A 25,016-nucleotide genomic window follows, 5' to 3' on the forward strand; every position below is an offset into this window, starting at 1 on the left:
AAAGTATGCACATAAAAAATGCATTGTTTAGCACATGAGAAATATAATATCAGCTCAGTTCACTTCCAATCCACTCCAGTTGACATGAATTGGTACTGTATAAATCCCTCAGGGTGTCGAAACGCAAAGCTTGAGTTTAATACTCTGCTGTAAGAAAATTCACTGTAGTGACAGACCACAATCCCCTAAGCCAATAATTATGCTAGTCAAAATACATATGTCATTAACCATTCATATGGTATAATGTCTAGATGTATATAAAAGCAACAAAATTAAATTAATTGAATTACCACAATTGCTTATAAACGCTGAATGAAATATGCAAAATATTCTAACATTGATTTGTGTAGCCCCTGCCAACATACTTTCTCTTGAAAAATCATGCTGTGATACTTTTATTACTATCCATCAAAACCAGGTGTACAATACCACCACATTTACAGACTTCATGAAAGGCAACTACCCCAAAGTAAGCAAGGACTTTGCTACAACAAGATGGGATCATACCGTAAATAACTTTGCTTTGACAGCAAGACCCAGTTGTGCACAGTTTTCTAACATTCTTTGTAAATGTGTCATTAACCATATACTCATAAGATTTAAATATTGTGAAAAGATTTAGAAACAAACCTCAGTAGTAGAATTCTAAAATACGCAAACTGTACAATAAGAAGGAAAGGCTTTTGTGAAAATGAATAGCTTCAAAAAATAAACAAATGACTGAAAGCAAATAGAACTTTAAAATTATTTCATGAAACTAAGGCCTCCTAAGAACTCCAGCTCACCACCAAGTCAGAAATTAACCATAAAATCTTTTATAGTTACATAAGCAAAATTTGGGATGATTCCCAAGAGAGACAGGCTTAAATGCATTGTCATTTTTTAAAACAGGATTAGCCAAACAAGTTTAATTTAAAGTGAAGAGTAGGCAGTGATATCATAGAGATGCTAAGGACATTTCCCCCCCAACCTCAGATTTGTCCATAGAGACATAAAGTGCAGGGGGCATGGCTCACCAAGAAAAACGGGTCTATATTACAACATCGAACTAAAATAAGTTTGAATGTTGTAATATCGAACCTTAAAGTCCGAAATTCAAAAATAACGAAGCCACGGCACTTCGATTATTTTACCTGGGAAGAAAATCGGTGGGCAATTTTGGGGCTTTGCTATTTCCTCCACTGTGGTGCGATCTCGGAGTTGATATATTTAAGTAGTGACGATGTGGTGGGCACAGCCCCCCATGTTGGGGGGTGTGGGGGGCTAAGCCCCCCACTTTAGTTTAAGTTTAAGTTTTAATTTTTTTTGACACGGAACAGTGATTTTTTTTCCCTGGGAAAAAAATCGCTGTTCTCTGTTTTCATTGTTGTTAGGTTTAGGACTTTAGGGTTTGATATTATAACGTTCAAACTTATGTTAGTTCAACGTTGTGATATAGACCCATGAAAAACATGGAGGGCTATGATCAGGTCGCCAATCATAACCTGCTTATTATAGGTTTGAGACATGGATGCTAAAAAAATTGACCTTGAGAGTGAAGTTTGAGAGGTGAATCTTGGCATCCATTTCGAGAACACATGATAATGGGTTATGATCGGAGACCTGATCTTAATTCTTTGTAGTGCATGGAGCTTTATCTGCTCCATGTACTGCTAATTACATACAAAAGAGCTAAGTGTTTTACCAGCTTTCAAAACTGTAAAGCACTTAAAACGTCCTGTCAGAAAGAGAGTGAAAAACATTCTCTTTTGTTAAAGAAAGTCAGAGACAAAATACTGTTACAGACGGCAGGCAGAAACAAATCTGTTTTTAACTCTGTTTCTGTATTTTGCTGGCCAGTACTTGCAGGTTTAACTGCCTAGAGCAATACCAGATCTTAACAATGAAATGAGAGTTGCTTAACTCTGTCCTTAAATTGATAACACAGTACCACTGATTCATTTCAGATTACATAATTTCTTTCTGGTTCCCACGCTAACAGAAACTCAGATGGAGAAGAGCACCTGGTGGTTTATCTCAGTCATAGGCTCCAACCCAGGGAGGAATGCTATACAGCTGTAGAAAAGGAATGTCTAGCCATAGTGTTGGCACTGTAAAAACTTCAGCCTTATCTGTATGGAAGAAAATTCACTGTAGTGACAGACCACAGTCCCCTAACATGGTTAAACAGAGCCAGCCGGCAAAATGCTAAGTTGCTAAGATGGAGCCTAGGGTTACAAGCATATCATATGTCAGTGCAGCACCACAGTGGGATTAGCAATGCCAACACAGATGGGCTCTCAAGACAGGGAATAGGGTAAGGTATACTCAGATAGACATAACCCTTTCATCGTTTCTCAAGGGTCACTTGAAAAACTAGGCTGAGTTCTCCGGGGAGGGGGGGTGAAAATAGGTGAAGGATGCCAGCCTAGCTAGATAGAATTTTGTAGATAATTCTGTCACTGTAAACATTAATGTAAGCCACAGGCTTGTTCCCTTAAATGCGAAAAGACTGTATTGGATGTTGAACTGAAAAAAATGTAACAACAGTGCACTCTGCTGTAAGAAAGCTGATAAGTCGACCATTGTGAAATTCTTTGATCTAAACCTCGGAGCCGAGATGTCTAGAGGCAGGCATTCTGCCTATTGTTTTGAAGCCAGAGTTAATGGCTAGAATTTACATGTATCATTTCTTTTATTGCTCTGGCTTCCTGATCAGCTTCAAGATCAAAAGGGCTATTAACCTCTGAGTTCTGTTAGCCTGGGAACCAGAAAGAAATTATGTAATCTGAAATGAATCAGTGGTACTGTGTTATCAATTTAAGAAGAGAAAGAATGAGTGCATTTGAGCAGTGGTCTTGAGAACATCCAACTCACCAGCACTGCCTGTGTTCTATATGTAAGTTTATTCTAGAACTGTGTTTTCTCTTAGATATAGCTAGGAACTAGGAAGATTAGATTAGTTTTTTTTTTCTGTATCGATGTCAGAACCTTTCTACTGTATTATTTTAAGTATTTCTCTGTGATCTCTGAACTCTTGACTAGCACTGTGTAGTAAGAAGCATTTGTCTTATGTTTTTATTATTTATTATTAAATATTTTTAAACCTTTGAACTGTGGCTGTTTTGTGTAGAGATAATTTAAGCTCTCGAGCACATTGCATGTATATAGTGATACTGGCCAAGCCACTCCAATAAGCCTTGACTGTTCAGTTGCACTTACCATTTGGATAATAATATTGCACAGTATAATTGGACACCCTTTCATAAGGGCCTTTTTAGTAGCTGATAAATATTAGTGGGTGGTGGCAAGTGGTACTACCGTATAGTCTGGGTAAAAGGGGCACAGCTGGAGAATCTGTGCCAGCCTTCCCCAGGAGTATCTGTGTGGTTGTATATAACTCTTATCTCAAAGTATGTGTGTGTGTCAGCTACTTGGGCAGGGACACGAAGCACTGGTTGGACAGAAAAGGTGCTGCAGGTTTTAGCTTGCCCACTAGGCTGAGATCTGGACCCTATAGCTGTGCCAGTGGGGAGTCTTATTGGGGACCTGGAGAGAAAGGGAGAAACCAGCCCCAGACTGACTGTGATCTCTGTGTGGTCCTAAGGGAAATTGTACTTTACTGCGTGTGTATTTATTATGGATGCCCTCCACTGGTGTTAGTGGTGAGGATTGAGGCTCCTTGATTGCTGGGCCAGTGCATGGGTGTCATAACATTGATCACTGAAATTGATACACCCAGTGACTACAGTGTCTTACATACAGAGAGACACAAAGTTATACAATACCAGGATTTACAGGCAGAAATAAGGTCAATGTGAAAGAAGGATACCCAGCTAGTTGCAATAGTAGTAGGGGCAATGGGTCTTATAAAAAGAATTTGCAATCATACTTAGATATGTTACCAATACATGTAACTCCGTATGAATTGCAGAAAGAGCCATGACTGGACACAGTGCAGGTGCTGCGAGGAGCACTTCTGGCTAACATCAAAGATTGAAACAGTACTAATTTCATGAACTTTAATCATGCTTTGACTTAGGAACGTGGTCCATTCTCGTCATGGTATTAGAAACTCAAAAGACTTGGAGAAATTAAACAAAAAGAAGGCAGACAATGTAGCAAACCTACTAGCAGACAAATTCAGCTCTAACTTTATCTCTCCCTTTCTCTCCTTCCCTTCAGCCCGCCCTCAGGAAATAACATCAAATATAACTCCCTGAACTATAACTAGGGAACAGGTCTTCAATGCTCACTCTAAGGCCAAGGACACTTTAGCAAGTGCCCCTGACAGTATCCCAAGCTATCTTTTAATTAACATGAAATTTGACCTATCAGACTGTCTGGAATCACTGTTAAACTGTAGCTTCCAAACAGGCTTCATACCTCACAAATGGAGAAGAGCAACCATGATCCCTCTCAGAACGCTGGGCCATCTACAAACCTTGAAAACTACAGACCCATATGTCTTACTGGTCTCATAATCAAAGCCATGGAAAGAATCATCATGGAAATGATCAGTAATGACATAGGAAATCTTCAGACACTTAACCTAATCCAGTTTGCTTTCAGTAAGAGAAGGTCATGGCTACTCAAATTGGTGGACTTCTTTGAGAAGGTCACCAAAGCAATGAATGAAGACAGAATGGTTCACACTGCTTACTATGACCTGGCCAAGATTGCTGACAAATTCAAGAGGTTAGGTATAAACCTTATGTCACCTGGTGTACAACCAGATGTCTGACAGACAAGATCCAGGAAGTTAGATTTGGGGCCAGCCAACTGTGGAGTCCCTCAGAAATTGGTCCTGGGACCACTCCTTTTTGGCATCTACTTCTCTGAAGTCAAGGCCAATGTCAAGGGCCTTTGGCTCATCGAATTTGTAGGTCTAAAGAATACTCTCTCTTTTGGTCTTGTCTCATCATCTGACATGCAGCATATGCTATACATTCTGGGCTATGACATCTACATTGCTGTTTGACACTCTGTCTGGAAAGAAAATATTGAAGGGCTAATTTGTGTGCAAATACAGTTAAACTCAAGATCTTTATTAACAACAGTAGCAAATACGAGAAGTTTTCATCAAGCATAAATTTCCACTTACCTTAAAACAGTGTCAGTTCCTCCCTATTTTTAAAGAAAGGCTAACATACTTATAAGGTTATAAACTTCTCAAAAGCCACTAGACCATAAGCTTGGTATCATTCATTTAACCTTTAAGCCACCAGATTCTTCATTTCAAAGATAGCTAAGGTTTCTGATTCTTCAAGTAACTTATGTTCTTATGAAACATGATTCATTTATTTTATTAACTGAATAGATAAACTAGTCACAGGTGCCTCTATATATGAGTGACCCTAGGTTATTAATCTGTTAGAGGGATTTGTTCAGTCAAACATTGTGCAAATGGAAGTTGTTGGAATTAAAACATGGGTTAACCAGAGGTATGACACATATGCATGACAATTGGCTGTTATATAGTCAGAACTGTTTTATGCAACTTCTTACATTTCAAATTATTTGTAGGAGAGTAGTTTAGTATGCAAACATGTAAGCTGAAGCTTTATCATTTTAAATTTCTGTAGTACTAATGTGAGCTAAAGTTAGTGCACTATAGCAAGTACCTAATCAGTAGGACCAACTTGGAGTGAAACACTAGCTGATCTTGTTAGTAGTAGTAGAAAGCATTTAACGGTGTTACCATGCAGCTTATCTGACTACAGCATTGCAAGCTTACACTCCAGTAGGAAATCAATATCTTTAACCTACTAGCTCTATTTCACGTATCCTTGTATACATTAAGAATTAGACTTTTCTCTTTAAAAAAGTGTACAACTATTAGTAGAATGTAATGCAAACTTAAGTTTTCTATTATAGTTTAACGTGAAAAAAATACTACTTGTTGGAAGTTAAAATTGTCTGTAACAAGTTGTATTATGTACAGATGTAAATAAGTAAACTCAAGCATTTAAATATTCATTCAGTTAACAATAATGTAAACATTATTTCTATTTAAAAGAAAAAAAAAACTGTTTCACTGGAGAACTCCCCCACCTATTATGTTCACTAAAAACTAGAAGAAAAAATTAGCCAAGCTCTAGAATCTTCACTGTGTAATACCTTAAACCTCCTGTAGTGGATGCCCATGTGATATATGCAAATGACCCCCTAAGGACATTTATAGGTTCATAAGTATATAATAAATAGGCTAATGACCAACAAAAACTTTATAAGCCAACACAATTGTGTCCCTATGTATCATGGGTGTTTATTAGGAGGTGGTATGTTAGGAAGTTTCTAGTGGTTATGTGTATGTGTGTGAGGGGGGTATGTTAGTTTAGGAATTAATGTCTGTCTTTGTCTATCAGAGACATAGGGGCAGACCTGGGGTGAATTTCTGATTTCCCATCCATTGGTCAAGATTATCTTTAAAAGGATGGGGAGCTTCTTCCAGAGCATGGGGGTCCTCTGAGACATGTATCTGTCTAGCCAACATATCTTATTTATTCACAAGCAGAATTTAAATTCTTGGATCTAGTGATTCTTATGGTTTTCATTTTGTGGATGTGCAAAAGGTCTATCACAGCTGGATGCAAATATGCCTTATATGCCAGGCATAGATCACCTCTCAGTAACCTGTAGGAGACAGAGTATAAAAATAAGGTTTTAAGACAATCCATATAGGACAATGTGCTTATACCCTGGATTTTCCTGATAAGAAACTTTTGTGGACATTCCGATTGTTGCATGTCTGGTCAGGTACATGCCAAAAGGGGCATTATACTCAATGATGGGTCTGATAAAGGACGAATAAAGTGGCACTGTGACTTCCCTGGACCTGGATGTCATGCTGTTAGTTATACGTTAGATGACATTGATTGATTTTCTTACTACTTTATCTACATGTTGTTCAAAGGCCAGATTGCTGTTTATATATATTACCAGATCCCTGACTACCGGGTATGCTCTTCTGCATGTTTTATTGATGGAGCAATTAGCCTGGGTGGCAGTTTTCCCAAAAGGCACTATAATACATTTCTTTGTATTGAGTTTTAGTCCATGACTTAGTCACTAGTCACTTGTCTGTATTAGACCCTCTTGTAAGATGTTTGTGTCATGGGAGGAATCTATGAAAGCTTTCAATTTCCAGTCATCTGCAAACTTGGCCAGTCAAAGGACCTTGATGTTAGCCTTGCCAAATGGGAGTGGTCTGAGCACAGAGCCCTGCGGTACCCCACTGATGACTGGTGTGTTAGTGGAGGTGGCATCGTCAATCCTGACTTCCTGGGTCCTGTTGGTGAGCCAGCTGCCAGTCCAGTGTTATGTAGGGGTTTATGCCCAGTTCAGTGATTTTTGTCAACTACATCCAAGTGGAGTATTGTATTGGATGCCTTAGCCAGGTCCAGGTAGGTGGCATGCATGCATCATTCTCCCCTCATCCATTGCCTTCGTGATCTTCTTAAAGAACCCCAACAGGTTTAGTAGGCATGACCTTTCATTCACAATGCCAAATTGTGTTGGGTCCAGAGTCAGAAGGTTGCCTTTGTCTTTTTTGATAATTTCCATGATAATTAGTTCCATGGCTTTGTATATTAGACCAATTAAACTAATAGATATGTAACAACTTGAAGAACAGCAACAAGAAGAAATCCACAACTGGCCACAGTCCAAACACAGGTTTAATAAAGAACTCAGACCTGAATTCTTTATTAAACCTGTGTTGTACTGTGGCCAGTTGTGGATTTCTAATTAGACTAACAGGTCTGTAGTGTCAGTGTTTGGTTGATGGTTTACCCTTGTAAAGTGGGATGACTATTGTAGTCCTGTACTTTTGTGATACAAAGCCTGTTTTGAGGCTATAGTTGAAAAGTGACTCAAGTGATCCTGATAAGTCATTTTATTTATTTATTTATTTATTTTATATTTGTTGACTGGGATAGTCCGACTGGATGCTTGTCCATTTTCAGCGGAGGCCCGGGGAGAAAAGCTCCAAGGGTAAGCAGGTACAGCATTATATAATAACAGCATTAAATATTACAAACAGACTATTTACAGAGATTACATAAGTAAGCAAGTTAAACAAGTTCCACAGGTTAGAGTTAATCCTGAGCGTAAGTCAGGATTAAATTAAATTACACAGTAAGCTGGTTAACAGATTTTTACACATTCTAGAGAGAGTTAGCCAGGCTTGATACATTGACATAGCCAGTTAAGTGACAAATGTTGTTTGAGTCTAGTTTTAAATTGACCTACGGTGGAAAGTAAGGTAATATCAGCTGGAAGAGAGTTCCAGGATCTACTTACAGAGTTTGCAAAAAGAGAGTCACCGGCTGTGTTATTAATTTTGCTAGTCTGAATTAGTAGTTTGTTAGAGGATCGAAGTGGTCTAGGATTGTCATAGGGGGTGATAATAACTTTAAGTGCAGGAGTATTGTCCGGATTATAGAGGATTTTATAGGCCATAATCAGTTGGTTATACTGGATTAGGCTGGGTAGTTCAAGCCACCCAAGCTGATTTAGATTGATGCAATGATGTGTCCTAAAAGGCAGCCCAGTGGCAAACCTGGCAATGTGGTTGTAGCAAATTGAGAGTTTGTTAAGGACTGTCTTGTTTAAATTCGAGAGTAGAGGGGATGCATACAGAAGGGTTGAAAGAAGGTGAGAGCGAGCTATGGCAATTTTAGCTGGAGGGGTTAGGAAGGCTTTTATTCTGTAAAGTGACCCTAGTTTTTTATTGATGGTTTTGATAGTTTGGTTAACATGTAGGTCGATTTTTAGATTATTATCTATGATGACACCTAATAGTTTTGTAGAGGGGCCAGGGGAGATCATGTTTCAACTATTTAGCAGGCATCCCAGGATATTGTCGGGGCCCATTAGTGCTGTGATTTTGGCCTTAGTGAGCACCATCAGGACCTGTCACCCTGAAAATAGTTAGCAATAGTTAATAGTTGGGGGGTTTGTGCTAGTAGATATTTCAAGGGGAAGGAAAGGGAGGGGAATGAGGAGAGGGGGTGAAGTTTGAGCTAAATTTGTCAGCCAGTGTTTCAGCTACATGGCTTTTGAATGCCAGTGACTTTTTTACTTTTTACTTTTTAAGTCTTCTTGGGTGTATGGTTTCACATCCCCTCTGAACTAGTATACTAGCTCCAAGTATTACCTGCTTCCTGAAGAGTAGTGCAACCATAGGAATGAGTGCCTGTATATGGGTGCATGTGTGTGCATGCATGTATGGGTACAGCTATATCTATGCGCACATTAATTCTGTTCATTCTGAACACTCCAACTGGTTAACATTGTTTTTTTTTTTGACAGCAAGAAGAAGCCAATAAGAAAGAAAGCTTCATGGAAAACTTATATGGAGATTCTGACAGCAATTACAGTGGCAGTCAAGCAGAAGCATTATACAGTGATAATGATGAAACCAAATATGTGAGAAACCGACATGTAAGTAATACTGAATGAATTCCACGTCACTAGAAGTATCTTAAGTACAGAAAATAATTGCTGTCCTTCTGTTGCAACATATCTGCTCTAGCATACAAGCCATTGTGTTTTACTAAGTGTTTATGTTGAATATTAGTTTGCATTCTGTCACTTTTCTGTATTCAACTACTTTTTTTAATTCAGAGTAGTTTTATTTTTTTAAATAATATTGCACAATTGTTAGTGCAATTTACAATTTATTGTATGCAATGAGCAGAGCAAACTTTTGCTTAGCAGTTGCTGCAACAGAAATTCTCATTTTCTGTTGGTGTGGTGACCTTGCAATTGAATAAATTAAGTAAGGGATGCAAGGGGTGAAGTCTCCTGCATGAATGGCAGGCAGCTTTACCCACTACACAAACAAAGGATTCAAATTTATCTTCAAACTGTTGTTTTCAAATTTGTGGAGGATTTGAAATCTTAGCCTTCACAGCTATGACGTGGATCCCCTTGCTAAAATACTTTTGCATTCACTTGCAGAGTTCCTTACTTCAAAGAGTCAAATGGATGTAATTGAGATAGAATCGAAAACAATGGAACAGGTTAACCTCTTCAGTTATCTTGGGGTGGTTGAGGAGAAGAGAAGTCTGAATAAGAAAGTCAGAGCTAGAGCCAGTTGGAAGGCAAGATTAAATGAGAATATCCATCTAAAAGATGGCTATATTGCATGAGAGAAGGCAGCATGACTGTTGATGAAGGTAGGAGAGTGGCATTGAATCAAGAGAGGTTGTGACATTTGACTGACTACCCCAACTCCATCCAGACAAATTGGGAAAAAGGGAATTTATGATGTTGATGATGATGAAGTAGTGATTAGACAACAGTAATAACACAGTTATCTGATTGCAACTGTTTGTATGTTTGGCCTCCCTTTGCCTTTTGCTGGACCTTGGCCATTTTAATACTGTGATTGTGGTCTACTACATGCAAACTGCAGAATTTTTGTTACGTATGTATTTTTTATAATATATCATGTTTCCATTACTCATTTCAGTACAGTTTAGTTCAGGTTTGATTATGAGCTTGTAGGTGACATTTTCCCTGTTTTTTGTTCCCATTTTTAGCTCTAGTACAGTTTCTGATTATGTTGATGTTACAGGTAGCAGTGGCTTGCTATTTCATGACATAGTTCAGATTATACATTAAAAGGTAATTAATAGTCAAAATGTAGTTGTTAGTTTTATTTATGGGTGATGGACTTCTTTCTGTGGGTAATGCTTGATTTACAATGAGCATAGATAAAAACAAATCATCATTCATATATTTGAACATGAATTAGTTTTAATTGGGTAATGTGCAAGATCTTACTAATAAAATGGCCCGGGTACAAGTCCAAAACACTCAGTTTACAGTCTTAAAGCAAACAAAGCGTTTAATAATTGCGATGGTTAAACAAAGAAATATTCATGTTGACTAGCCAAATGTAGTGCTATATTATTTTGTATCCTTTATAAGTCCAGTGAAACTAAGTAAATATTAGCATGCTGAGGGGTCTATATCACAACGTCAAACTAACATATGTTTGAACGTTGTAATACTGAACCATAAAGTCAGAAATTCAAAAATACTGAAGCCACGGCACTTCGATTTTTTTCCCATGGAATAAAATTGGTGGGCTGTTTTCGAGGCTTTGCTATTTCCTCCACTGTGGTGTGATCTTGGAGTTGGTATATTTAAGCAGGGGGGTGTGGGGGGCAAAGCCCCCCACTTTAGTTTAAGTTTTTTTTTTTTTTGTCATGGAACAGCGATTTTTTTCCTGGGGAAAAAAATCACTGTTCTGTGTTTTCGTTATTATTTAGGACTTTAGGGTTCGATATTACAACGTTCGAACTTATGTTAGTTTGACGTTGTGATATAGACCCCATGCTGATTGGGTCATTGGGCATCACTACTTCTCATGTTGAAGCAAACTCCAGATCAGTTTATTAAAAGTCATGACTTTTACAGTGCTTTAGTGATTTTGCTTGCAGACAAACCCCCCCCCCTCAACATCTTTCAGATGAAAATAACTGCATCCTTCATTTTTCAGCTTACCTACCATAAGAAATTACACAGAAAAGAAAAGCTTGTGCTTATTTTTTAGACAAAACAGTATGCATTTCAGATATGTAACATTGTTCTTTTTTTTAAATAAGAAACATCTTTATTAAATTATCACGTATAACATAAGCAGTCTTACATTTATAGAAATTAAAATAAACCATACCGACACAATCTCAGTTGCAAACATTATACATTACAAACTCTGCTGACACAATTGTAGCGGCAAACATTATATAATATATTACTTACAATTTATCCAGTCATTGTCAGTCAACCATTACTATCCACAACTTCTCCTCTGGTTGATAAAAGTATGCCTGACCTGTGTATAAAGGGACTAAAAAAATGTAATTGCTTGTATCTTACTATCAGTATCCATATATAAGAGCTTCCAATTTCTCAGCTTTTGTATAGGGTTTTGTTTAGTCTTTTCCCACGTCCTCAGCTGCCACAGCAGAATAATTTTTAATCCAGAGTCCTACATATTTTGTTTTATTATGTCCCATATGTATGGATATTGATGAACCAATTCTTATGTGGGTACATAATTTGCCACTATTGTCTTTGTTTTAGCTTCATTAATTTTGTATCCTGAAAATATTTGAAACTGTCTCAATATGTTCTACAACACTGTAATGTCCCCTTCTGGTTTTGTCAAGTATAAAATAATGTCATCTCCAAAAAGAGCCAGCTTCTCTTGACTACCATACCAACTATATCCTTGAATTTCTGAGCCCCTTATTTTTTTTGACAATTTGTTTGTGTCTTTCGGCTTTTCCCTGTTAGGGGTCGCCACAGCGGAACTCCGGTCCGCTAATTGGTAGTGGATTTTTACGTACCGGGTTACCAGCCCTGACGCACAACCTTCAATGAAGGCACGCCCCATTCATGTATGCCTCCACACAGAAGACGTTCTAGCTGAGAATCAAACGGGACAACGTCTTGCTATGAGGCGACAGCGCTACCACAGCACTACCACCGCAGTCTTTGGTTCTAAATATAATACAAATAACAAAGGGGGAGAGAGGACACTCCTGCTTGGTTCCTCTGCTCGAGCAGAGATTATCAGAGAAGACCCCACCCATTTTAATTTTTGCCTCCAATCCCTCATATATCCTCCTAATCAATGTTATAATTTTATCAGGAAATGCAAATGCCTCCATTGCTCTGCTCATAAAGTCCCCAGCTTACTCTGCATTTAGACCCACCAACAACAATGGTATTTTCTTACATTCTGCTTCCCTCTGGATCATCCATAGAATTTATTAGTTAATGTCAAATGTTTACCTCCCCTGCAGAAAACCACATTGATCCATATCAATTTTGGCATCACTTTTGCCATTTTTTTAGCCATTATAGAAATAAACACTTTATAATAATGGTTTAGTATTGAAATGTGCCTGTATGAAGCTGGATCTGATAGATCTTTGCTCTCTTTAGGTATTACAGCTACCATCGCATTCGTCCAAGATGTTGGTACTTCTCCTCTTCTTAAAATACTGTTAAACAAAACCTTCCAAATCTTTATCAGGTTTTTTCCCCTCTTAGCTTCCAAACTTCCACAGGAATACCACCTATTCCTGGTGACTTTCCTGTAAATTGGTTATACATCACTATTTTTATCTCATATACTCTTACCCTATTATAATTGAGCCTCCTCTACCTCTAACCTTGGCATACTGAATTCTTCCATAAACATTTCCATTTGTATCTTTTCTTGATTTCCATATTTCTCTGCTTTATACAGAGTTTCATAGAATTTCTGAAGTATTTCTAACACTTCTGCAGAATCCCTTGTTATTTTCCTTGTTATAGGCTCCTTAAACTTGGTGACAGCCCTTTATACTTTCTGTTGCCTGAGTCATTGTGCTAAATGTTTTTGTGCTTGAGTTATTATAAAAAAAACAGCTGCTTGACAGCAATTTTTCTAAACTCGTGCATATTATCAAGATAATCCCTTATTTTCTGTTTAGTATTCAGCAGATGCTCCTCTGCTTGTTCTGTGAGATTCCCAGTATTTTACAATACTTTAACATTTGTCAGTCCCTCTGAATAATTCTTGTTACTTCTCAACCATATCCCCCCTTTCTTTTACTTCCACCTTATTTTTAAACTCCACTTTAATTTTATCCCACTCCCAAGCTATATTTTCAGAAGAAATTTCTATCTTCTCTAGTACCGCCTGAATAATTTCCACTATCCATTCCTTAAATTCCTCTCTTTTCAACAGATAGGTGGGAAAGCACCAGTGACTTATTTTTATCTCATTACCTTGTATTTTTATTTTAGTTATTATTGACGCATGATCTGAAGTAGTTGTTAGGTGCGCAACAAGACCTTCAGTTACATGCCAAGATGAACAGCTAGCAGCATAACATTTTTGCCCTGCTTCCTTTTAGTATTCTGACAGGATTTTATTATTTAAACTTAACAAAAATTCATCTACAAGTATATTTTGAGTCTTCTAAACAAGTTTAGAACAGTTTTTGAAAGAAAAATCAAGTCTGTATGATTTTTCTTTAGCTTTTTCCTGTCAGGCGTTTTATTGATTAGTTTGATAAAATGAGTCACTCTAAAGTGAATTTTCAAGATAATTCAATGAAGAATGAGTTACAATCTATTCTGAGTTGTATCCAAGTTCTTTCAGTTAAAGTGGATAAACTTGAGATCAAAATTGACAATATAAAAGAAGAATGCAAAAAACAAATGGATATGTTAAATGAAGTTATAAAGCAACAAATCTGCACAGATCTCAACAATAGAGGAAGCAGTAAATGACTTAGATGGAAGAATGGAAGAAAATGAAACCTATACAAAATTTGTTTTAAAACAGAATACTTTGCTTTTGGAAAAAAAACAGAAGATACTCTGGAGAGTAGATCTAAAAGAAATAATATCAGAGTATACAGAATTCCAGAGAAGGAGGAAGGCGATAATGCAATATAATTTTTAAATAACAGGTCATCTAAAACATGTTGGAGTTTTCTCAAAAGAAGAAACTATTATATTTGTCTTATTCTATTCAAATGGTTTACTCTTATGTATATCAGTTTGTCATCTTTAAAAGTTCATCATCAAGTATAGGGTAAAGTCTTTTTCTTCTATTAAAATGTTTATTTTCCTGCTATTAGTAATAATTGTACTGATATCTAGGTGTTTTTTATTTGTCTTTCTAATACAGAGGGTAATGTTTTAACAGAATAATAAAGCACGTTATAGTAGATACTTGCTTTATGTCTATTTATTAATGTATTTATTTTTCTTATTTTAATTTATATGCCTTTTAAATGCGAATGATATGTCTTTTAAAACAAATTACTAATGAAAGTTTGTTGTTCCCACTGAAAGTGAATTTTTAGACAGCTTGTGTTATGTAACAGCTATATTTAGCTGTTCTCTTGAATGTCATCTTTTAGCTAACATTATTGAGGTATTTTATCTATATATCTTTTATTAAGCTTATGTTAGGGAATCTAGTGATGCTTTTATTTTATCTGTTAAATGCAAAAGGAGAGTGTACAAATGGATTTACAGCTAAAAATAGGCTTGTTTACTTTAGAAACAGCATAACGGTCCTTTTATTTACTTCACGGTCTGCATAAGGTATCTGTTTGAGGCCAGTAATCCTCTTTGTGAGGTATTTCTGAGGCCTTTCTAGTTGTTGTAGATGTCTTGTGAGGTACATACCAAAAGGGGCGTTGTACTCTAAAATGGGTCTAATGAGTGACGAGTAGAGGGGAAGAATGACCTCTTTTTTCCTGGATGAGAAACCTTTTATGATGAGGTGTGCCACGTAGAAGGATTTCCTGACTACTGTGGTGATGTGATTATCAAAGGAGAGACTACTTTCCACCTGTGTCCTAAGGTCTCTTATCACACTTTCAGTGTTAAGTAGACTACCACCTATGTGGTAGCTCATGGGTACAGAGTTTTTACCAAAGGGGATGACAATGCACTCTTTAGCATTGAGCTTGAGGCCATGGCTTTGACACCAGGCATCTGTCTCAGTGAGGCCCTTTTGTAGGCTGTCCACATCGTTAGGAGTTTCGATTATGGCTCCTAGTTTGCAGTCATCTGAGAACTTCATTAGTCAAAGACCTATTGTGTTAGCCTGTACTTAAGAAAAGTAGATGCCAAACAGGAGAGGACCCAGGAATGAACCCTGTGGTACTGCACTTGTCACTGTTCTGAAGTCGGATTTGGAGTCTGCTACTTTCACAGTCTGGGTTCTGTCAGTGAGCCAGTTGGCAACCCATCTTGTGACATAGGGATTTATACCTAGTTTAATGAGTTTATTTTTAATTCCAGAATGGTGGATGGTGTCAAAAGCATTGGCGAGATCTAGATAGGCTGTGTGAACTACCTTACTCTCATCTACAGCTTTGGTGACTGTTTCAAGAAAATCTTATCAGGTTTAGGAGACATGATCTGCCTTTTACAAACCCAAACTGGGTGGGGTCCAGAGTTTGGAGACTACCAATGTCTTTTTTTATAAATTCCATGATGATACATTCCATCTCTCCAGGCTCATTAGGCTAATGGGGCGGTAGTTCCCAGGGTCTGTGGTGGCTTCCTCTTTGTGGAGTGGGATAACCATTGCTGTGCGCCATTCAGTGGGCACAAAGCCTAAGGTGAGGCTATGACTGAACATGGTGCTTAGGTGGGGTGCCAGTTCATTCTGTATTTCATGTAGAACGCAGCCTGGGATGTTGTCAGGTCCCATGGATGCTGTGTTCTTGGCTTTGGAGAGTGTGATTTTTACCTGTACAGCCATGATGACAGGAACTTTGCATTCTTCTGGTATAGAGATGGGCCCTTTAGGGGGCGAGAGTGGGGTAAAGTTAGCACTGAACCTATCTGCCAGGATGTTGGCAATATCAGTTGGCTCTGTATATTTAGTAAATAAACAACGAGAGGCCAGCAATAGTCGATCCTGAAGTAAAAAAATTATTATGACCAATACATATAAATGGCTAAAAATAATCCTTTATTAAACAGACCGGTTTCGGCAACCAATGCCTTCTTCAGTGTATGAAAAAGTCTCCAAAAATCCCAACTATTTATAGACACACCCCACCTGTGAGATTGATGGAAAATACCACCAGTAAATATTTAAAGAAAAATAAACCAAAATTTATACAACTGTTATACAAAATGAATAAATGCAACCATATCTGGACAATATGTGGCAAATATAAAGACAAATTAAACATAAAAATAAATTGAGCATAAAAAATAAAAAATAAAAAATATGTTATAAACTGAGCCTAACACATTAAACTAATGCAAAACCAAATTGCAGATAAATAAATACATATCACTTGTGGTGTAGTTATGATAAGAACATGTATCATATAAGCTATCATAACCATAAAGCCATATTCTAACATACAAAGCCTGAAAAAATCCAATAAATGTTCCAACAGAAAACATGTGGTTAACAAATGATGATATGGCCGAATTCGGAAATCCGTGCTTCATCAAGTGTTCCAATAATATTCCTGCTGCTATGATCGCATCTGGCATGTCCATATACCTTTTGTTCTCCTCCATCGGACCCTATATGACACATTAAAAAACTGTGAAAAAATATGAGAAATAAAGGCATGCAGATAACTATTAACAAATATTAATAGTGATCCATAATGTAAAAAAGATGCCCAAATCAATATATTTAAAAAACAAGAACATAAATTGTACCAACCTAAATCCTCATATTTATAAATGGTCATTTAGTCCTAGAAGGAATAGGGCACCCAATGTAATGATCCAATGTTGTTACTTATGAGTAAGTATTTTATGCCATCCCTGGGGATTACTACAATCACCCAGAATTCTATCTGTAGTTATAAAAGAGAATTGTGCATCAGGATGTTTCAGATTGTGCCGATATAAGGCATTAGTTTCCTTCTTAGTTTTCATGTCAGATCTATGTTCATTGATGCGTGTTCTGAGTGGTCTAGAAGTTTGGCCTACATAAAAGGCTTGACACCGACAAGTTGCCAAATAGACCACCCATCTGCTGCTACAGTTACCAAATATTCTGCATTGATACACCTTGCTGGTGTTACGGCTTGTAAATTTTTTACTTTTGTTGACTTGTTTGCATGAACCACAATGGCCACAAGGGAATGTACCCACTAATACATCTCCTGACATAGTCAATTGTTGATGTATCGCTCCCTCACTTTCTATGTGTTTGAAATGTGAAAATAGAGAGCCAAGAGTTCTGCCTCTCCTGTAAGAGAAACGGCACTGTTGATCCAAAATTGATCTCAAATGTTCATTGGCCATCAGAATATTCCAATGTCTATTAATGATACCCTTGATAGCATTGGAATTTCTGCCAAAGGTAGTAACAAACCGGATGATATCTGCAGAACAATCCCTAGTTTGAGATTGATATTGTAACAAAGTTTTTCTCTCAATATTGTTAGTCCAACTCCAGGCATTTAGAATGTCTTGATGTCTGTAACCCCTATTGGCAAACCTATGATAAAGATCCAAGCCATCCCTATCAAAATCACCCTGTGTCGAGCTCAGGCGGTTGATATGCATAAATTGAGACTTAGGGATGTTGCGGATGGTGTGGCCTGGGTGCATGCTAGAAGCATGCAACAAAGTGTTGTATTGAGGGTATTTATGATAAGATCTCGTGTTCAACGTATGATCTGTATTTCTGGTAATGGTAACATCCAAAAAATTGATGCTTTGAAGATCGTATGTTACCGTGAACTCAATTCCCCAAACATTTTGATTAAGGTATTCGATAAATTCCTGTAAATACCTGGCATCTGCCCGCCACACCATCCAGCAATCATCCAGGTACCTGCGCCAAATGTCTATTTCCACAAGATAGATATTGTGTAGTGGATCATAGATCATGCATTCCTCAAAGAATGCCATGAACAGATCGGCATAAATGGGAGCAAATGATGCTCCCATAGCCGTACCTTGCAATTGCCAATAGCATTGCCCTTGGAAATAAAAGACATTCTTATTGAGGACATGTTCCGTCATGCAGATAAGCAGCGTATTAAACCCAGGGGAGTATAGAGCAGCCCTGTCTAACCAATATTGCAGGGCCTGTAGGCCAGCCCAATGTGGAATGCTGGTGTATAGGGCATTAACATCCAATGAACACATGAGCCATCCCAGCTCAAGTTGACAATCCTGTATGATCTGTAAAAATTGAGTCGTATCCTGCAGTCTTGCCCTGACAAAACACAACAATGGTTTAAGATATTGAGTAAGAAAGGCAGATAAAGGCTCCATCAAGGACCCAATTCCTGATACAATCGGTCTCCCTGGAGGATTTGTAATGGACTTATGTATTTTTGGAAGCAAATACAAGATTTGCTTTTGAGGATCCTTGACAGTTAATTGAAAAACACAATTTTTGGTTATAATGCCCTCCTCAAGGGCAAGATTGAGGAACGTGTCTATTTCCTGTTTAAAATGAATAGTAGGATCATAGGCCATATGCATGTAACATCTTTTATCAGCCAGTTGAGATTGGCCCTCATTCAGATATGAACTCATATCCATCACAACCACAGCACCACCTTTATCAGCTGGAAGGATGGCAATATTATGATTCTCCCATAGCTCAGTGAGAGCAGTAGTTTCCTGTGTAGATAGATTAGATCTCAATATGTCATATTCCCTATGCTCAAAATGTAGGTCCCTAAGGACCACTTGCATAAAGACGGAAACATGTCTGTTCATAGGTGGTTGAAAATCAGACTTAATGAATCTGAACTCATCAGTTCTTTGAGAGTCTCGATCTGCAAAAAACAATTTCAAATTCAGGTTACGACAGAAGCTCATAACATCAGTGACAATGCTATATTCATTGCAAAAGAACCCAGGGATAAAACCTAAACCTTTATTGAGAAGTTGTTGTTGCTGTACAGACAATGTTTCTTTGGACAAATTCAAAACATTTAGATTGACCCCCTGATTTAGGTTAGGAAGTTCTGGATCAATCCCTCGAGGGAATTTGGCATATTGGCCACATTTGTGTTTGCGTCCACCCCTACGCCTGGGACCATATCTAAAGGGATTGCCCTATTGGATTTTTTTCTATGTGGTGAATCCTTGTTACTGGAACTATCATAATCGGTACATGAAGAATCCTCCCCTGACGTGCTGGCACTGGTTTGATCCCTGTTTTTCAGAATAGACCGTGGTCTTTTTTTAAAGTTATTACTGGGAACATTAGATGTAGAACCAGGACTGGTACCCATAAATCTCACTGTTCTTGGGGAGTCAAAAGGACGCCCCCTTTGGTAATCCATATAGTCTCTTTTAAACTTCTTTATTTTTCTATCTTTGGTAACTTTATCATGGATTGTGAGTTCCTGTGATAATTTTTTAATAGAGTCTTGAAATGTAGATTGAGACTCAAATCTTTTACAATCTAAACACATAGTTTTGACTTCTTGGAGGTTAGTATCAATCATACGCTCATAATATTGGGCTAGTATGTTGACGAAAAGCATGGACCCTTTCTGTAAGGCTTCACGCCACTCATTAGATAATCTGTCTTCTTGTCTTCCAACCAATGATTGTAGCCGAATTCTGAGACCCCTAGGGGCTATATTTTTGTGAAGATATGCCCGGAACAAATGCAGATGCCATATGTTTGATCTTAGGTTTTTAAGATCCTTGGAAAGGGAATTAAATGCCAATTCACAATTCATGGCTAATTGTTCCACTGATTCATTGGAATTTCTGCCTGGCGAGGCATGGATACCAAATACCCCAATATCCTCCCGATCGGCACACAATCCAGTTAGGATACTATCCAGGTCCATGCTGGATATATGATATAAACAAAAAAACAGAAACCACAAACCAAGATAAAACACCGTAATGGAAAGTCAATAATAAATAATAATATGTAGAGATTATGGGTATCAGCCCCTATATCCCATCAAGATTCCCAACTGTATTACCAAAAATTATTACAGATAAAAGGGAAAAAATGCAATGCCAGCACTGAGAGAAAAGATGTCATATATCACAACAGGAAACAGAAAACTGTATATGCAGTATATTCATCTATGATCTTAAGGTTGATGACCACTTATAGTGTAGGTCTATAGTACAAACATATAGAACATTGCAAATGTATAGACAGGCCCAATGTAGGGCCAGAGCCAATAGAATGATTAAAGAACAGTTTGTTTGTTTAAACAACTGGGTGCTTCAGTCGAACTTTCGCCATTTTCATATAACAACTGGTGGGAGAACTATGAATGTCAATGCTTAATGCAACTGGAGGAATATTAGATTTTGGATCAGCACAAAGGGTAACATCTGACTGTTTGGGACACTAGTGACATCTTGTTTATATTGGTCGATTTGTCTCCTACAACGGAAGGCTGGTTGATCAGTTTGTACATCAGATTGTGCAGAGCCCTTTTGGCGAACAAGATACGAAGCCATTTGTGGGATAATACAGCGTGTTTGGGACCATTAATATTTTACAAAATATGTTTTTCTAACTTTATCCATATTTTTATGTTATTTCACATTTGTATGGACGCATATTTGACAACTTTTGGTATATCTTATTGTCACTGATAGTCCACAACTATCGTGAATACCTTTATTAAGCCAGATTATTTCTCTCAATATTATGTCATCTCTCTATTGTGTTTGTCATAAATAATATTTCTCTGTGTGTATATACATATATTATGATTTGTAGTATGTTTTTTTGGGGGCCAACTATACAATTTTAAACAACTACCATTTCTGAATACTGCTTTCAGAGATATATGAGTATAATATATTTTACCACCTTGAGGTACTATAGTCTAGAGATATTGGCGTATGTCATGTTCTATTTGTTACTATAGGCCTTATTACTATGTTTTGTTGTTTACACAAACATATTAGTCCTTGATATACTCTACAAGTTCTTACCCTGGGCATTGGCCGTGTTAGCAAGTTTAATTGTGGTGCCGTTCTTGGCTTGACAATTTGCTATTTGGTTCATTCAGTGTTTTGGTGTCAACTGTTCTTTAATCATTCTATTGGCTCTGGCTCTACATTGGGCCTGTCTATACATTTGCAATGTTCTATATGTTTGTACTATAGACCTACACTATAAGTGGTCATCAACCTTAAGATCATAGATGAATATACTGCATATACAGTTTTCTGTTTCCTGTTGTGATATATGACATCTTTTCTCTCAGTGCTGGCATTGCATTTTTTCCCTTTTATCTGTAATAATTTTTGGTAATGCAGTTGGGAATCTTGATGGGATATAGGGGCTGATACCCATAATCTCTACATATTATTATTTATTATTGACTTTCCATTACGGTGTTTTATTTTGGTTTGTGGTTTCAGTTTTTTTGTTTATATCATATATCCAGCATGGACCTGGATAGTATCCTAACTGGATTGTGTGCCGATCGGGAGGATATTGGGGTATTTGGTATCCATGCCTCGCCAGGCAGCAATTCCAATGAATCAGTGGAACAATCAGCCATGAATTGTGAATTGGCATTTAATTCCCTTTCCAAGGATCTTAAAAACCTAAGATCAAACATATGGCATCTGCATTTGTTCCGGGCATATCTTCACAAAAATATAGCCCCTAGGGGTCTCAGAATTTGGCTACAACCATTGGTTGGAAGACAAGAAGACAGATTATCTAATGAGTGGCGTGAAGCCTTACAGAAAGGGTCCATGCTTTTCGTCAACATACTGGCCCAATATTATGAGCGTATGATTGATACTAACCTCCAAGAAGTCAAAACTATGTGTTTAGATTGTAAAAGATTTGAGTCTCAATCTACATTTCAAGACTCTATTAAAAAATTATCACAGGAACTCACAATCCATGATAAAGTTACCAAAGATAGAAAAATAAAGAAGTTTAAAAGAGACTATATGGATTACCAAAGGGGGCGTCCTTTCGACTCCCCAAGAACAGTGAGCTATATGGGTACCAGTCCTGGTTCTACATCTAATGTTCCCAGTAATAACTTTAAAAAAAGACCACGGTCTATTCTGAAAAACAGGGATCAAACCAGTGCCAGCATGTCAGGGGAGGATTCTTCATGTACCGATTATGATAGTTCCAGTAACAAGGATTCACCACATAGAAAAAATTCCAATAGGGCAATCCCTTTAGATATGGTCCCAGGCGTAGGGGTGGACGCAAACACAAATGTGGCCAATACGCCAAATTCCCTCGAGGGATTAATCCAGAACTTCCTAACCTAAATCAGGAGGTCAATCTAAATGTTTTGAATTTGTCCAAAGAAACATTGTCTGTACAGTAACAACAACTTCTCAATAAAGGTTTAGGTTTTATCCCTGGGTTCTTTTGCAATTAATATAGCATTGTCACTGATGTTATGAGCTTCTGCCATAACCTGAATTTGAAATTGTTTTTTGCAGATCGAGACTCTCAAAGAACTGATGAGTTCAGATTCATTAAGTCTGATTTTCAACCACCTATGAACAGACATGTTTCCGTCTTTATGCAAGCGGTCCTTAGGGACCTACATTTTGAGCATAGGGAATATGACATATTGAGATCTAATCTATCTACACAGGAAACTACTGCTCTCACTGAACTACGGGAGAATCATAATATTGCCATCCTTCCAGCTGATAAAGGTGGTGCCGTGGTTGTGATGGATATGAGTTCATATCTGAATGAGGGCCAATCTCAACTGGCTGATAAAAGATGTTACATGCATATGGCCTATGATCCTACTATTCATTTTAAACAGGAAATAGACACGTTCCTCAATCTTGCCCTTGAGGAGGGCATTATAACCAAAAATTGTGTTTTTCAATTAACTGTCAAGGATCCTCAGAAGCAAATCTTGTATTTGCTTCCAAAAATACATAAGTCCATTACAAATCCTCCGGGGAGACCGATTGTATCAGGAATTGGGTCCTGGATGGAGCCTTTATCTGCCTTTCTTACTCAATATCTTAAACCATTGTTGTGTTTTGTCAGGGCAAGACTGCAGGATATGACTCAATTTTTACAGACCATACAGGACTGTCAACTTGAGCCGGGATGGATCATGTGTTCATTGGATGTTAATGCCCTATACACCAGCATTCCACATTGGGCTGGCCTACAGGCCCTACAATATTGGTTAGACAGGGCTGCTCTATACTCCCCTAGGTTTAATACGCTGCTTATCTGCATGACGGAACATGTCCTCAATAAGAATGTCTTTTATTTCCAAGAGCAATGCTATTGGCAATTGCAAGGTACGGCTATGGGAGCATCCTTTGCTCCCATTTATGCCGATCTGTTCATGGCATTCTTTGAGGAATGCATGATCTATGATCCACTACACAATATCTATCTTGTGGAAATAGACATTTGGCACAGGTACCTGGATGACTGCTGGATGGTGTGGCGGGCAGATGCCAGGTATTTACAGGAATTTATTGAATACCTTAATCAAAATGTTTGGGGAATTGAGTTCACGGTAACATACGATCTTCAAAGCATCAATTTTTTTGATGTTACCATTACCAGAAATACAGATCATACGTTGAACACGAGATCTTATCGTAAATACCCTCAATACAACACTTTGTTGCATGCTTCTAGCATGCACCCAGGCCACACCATCCGCAACATCCCTAAGTCTCAATTTATGCATATCAAACTGAGCTCAACACAGGGTGATTTTGATAGGGGTGGCTTGGATCTTTATCATAGGTTTGCCAATAGGGGTTACAGACATCAAGACATTCTAAATGCCTGGAGTTGGACTAACAATATTGAGAGAAAAATGTTGTTACAATATCAATCTCAAGCTAGGGATTGTTCTGCAGATATCATCCGGTTTGTTACTACCTTTGGCAGAAATTCCAATGCTATCAAGGGTATCATTAATAGACATTGGAATATTCTGATGACCAATGAACATTTGAGATCAATATTGGATCAACAGTGCTGTTTCTCTTACAGGAGAGGCAGAATTCTTGGCTCTCTATTTTCACATTTCAAACACATAGAAAGTGGGGGAGCGATACATCAACAATTGACTATGTCAGGGGATGTATTAGTGGGTACATTCCCTTGTGGCCATTGTGGTTCATGCAAACAAGTCAACAAAAGTAAGGAATTTACAAGCCGTAACACCAGCAAGGTGTATCAATGCAGAATATTTGGTAACTGTAGCAGCAGTTGGGTGGTCTATTTGGCAACTTGTCGGTGTCAAGCCTTTTATGTAGGCCAAACTTCTAGACCACTCAGAACACGCATCAATGAACATAGATCTGACATCAAAACTAAGAAGGAAACTAATGCATTATATCGGCACAATCTGAAACATCCTGATGCACAATTCTCTTTTAAAATTATAGATAGAATTCTGAGTGATCGTAGTAATCCCCAGGGATGGCATAAAATACTTACTCATAAGGAACAACATTGGATCATTACATTGGGCGCCCTATTCCCTCCAGGACTAAATGACCATTTATAAATATGAGGATTTAGG

The 25,016-nt window shown here is 37.7% G+C and overlaps 1 protein-coding gene across 1 annotated transcript in view; it reads left to right on the plus strand.

Moving 5' to 3' along the window:
* Positions 1–25,016, plus strand: part of RGS22 (regulator of G protein signaling 22) — a 971,253-nt gene that overhangs the window by 823,793 nt on the left and 122,444 nt on the right. Inside the window, exon 24 of the mRNA XM_044065939.1 lies at positions 9,295–9,426. Within this exon, the coding sequence (XP_043921874.1) occupies positions 9,295–9,426 (132 nt within the window). The remainder of the gene's footprint in view (positions 1–9,294; positions 9,427–25,016) is intronic.

This window comes from Protopterus annectens, chromosome 3.part0, assembly GCF_019279795.1.
Source record: "Protopterus annectens isolate FY-2018-M chromosome 3.part0, PAN1.0, whole genome shotgun sequence".
Classification (NCBI taxonomy): domain Eukaryota; kingdom Metazoa; phylum Chordata; order Ceratodontiformes; family Protopteridae; genus Protopterus; species Protopterus annectens.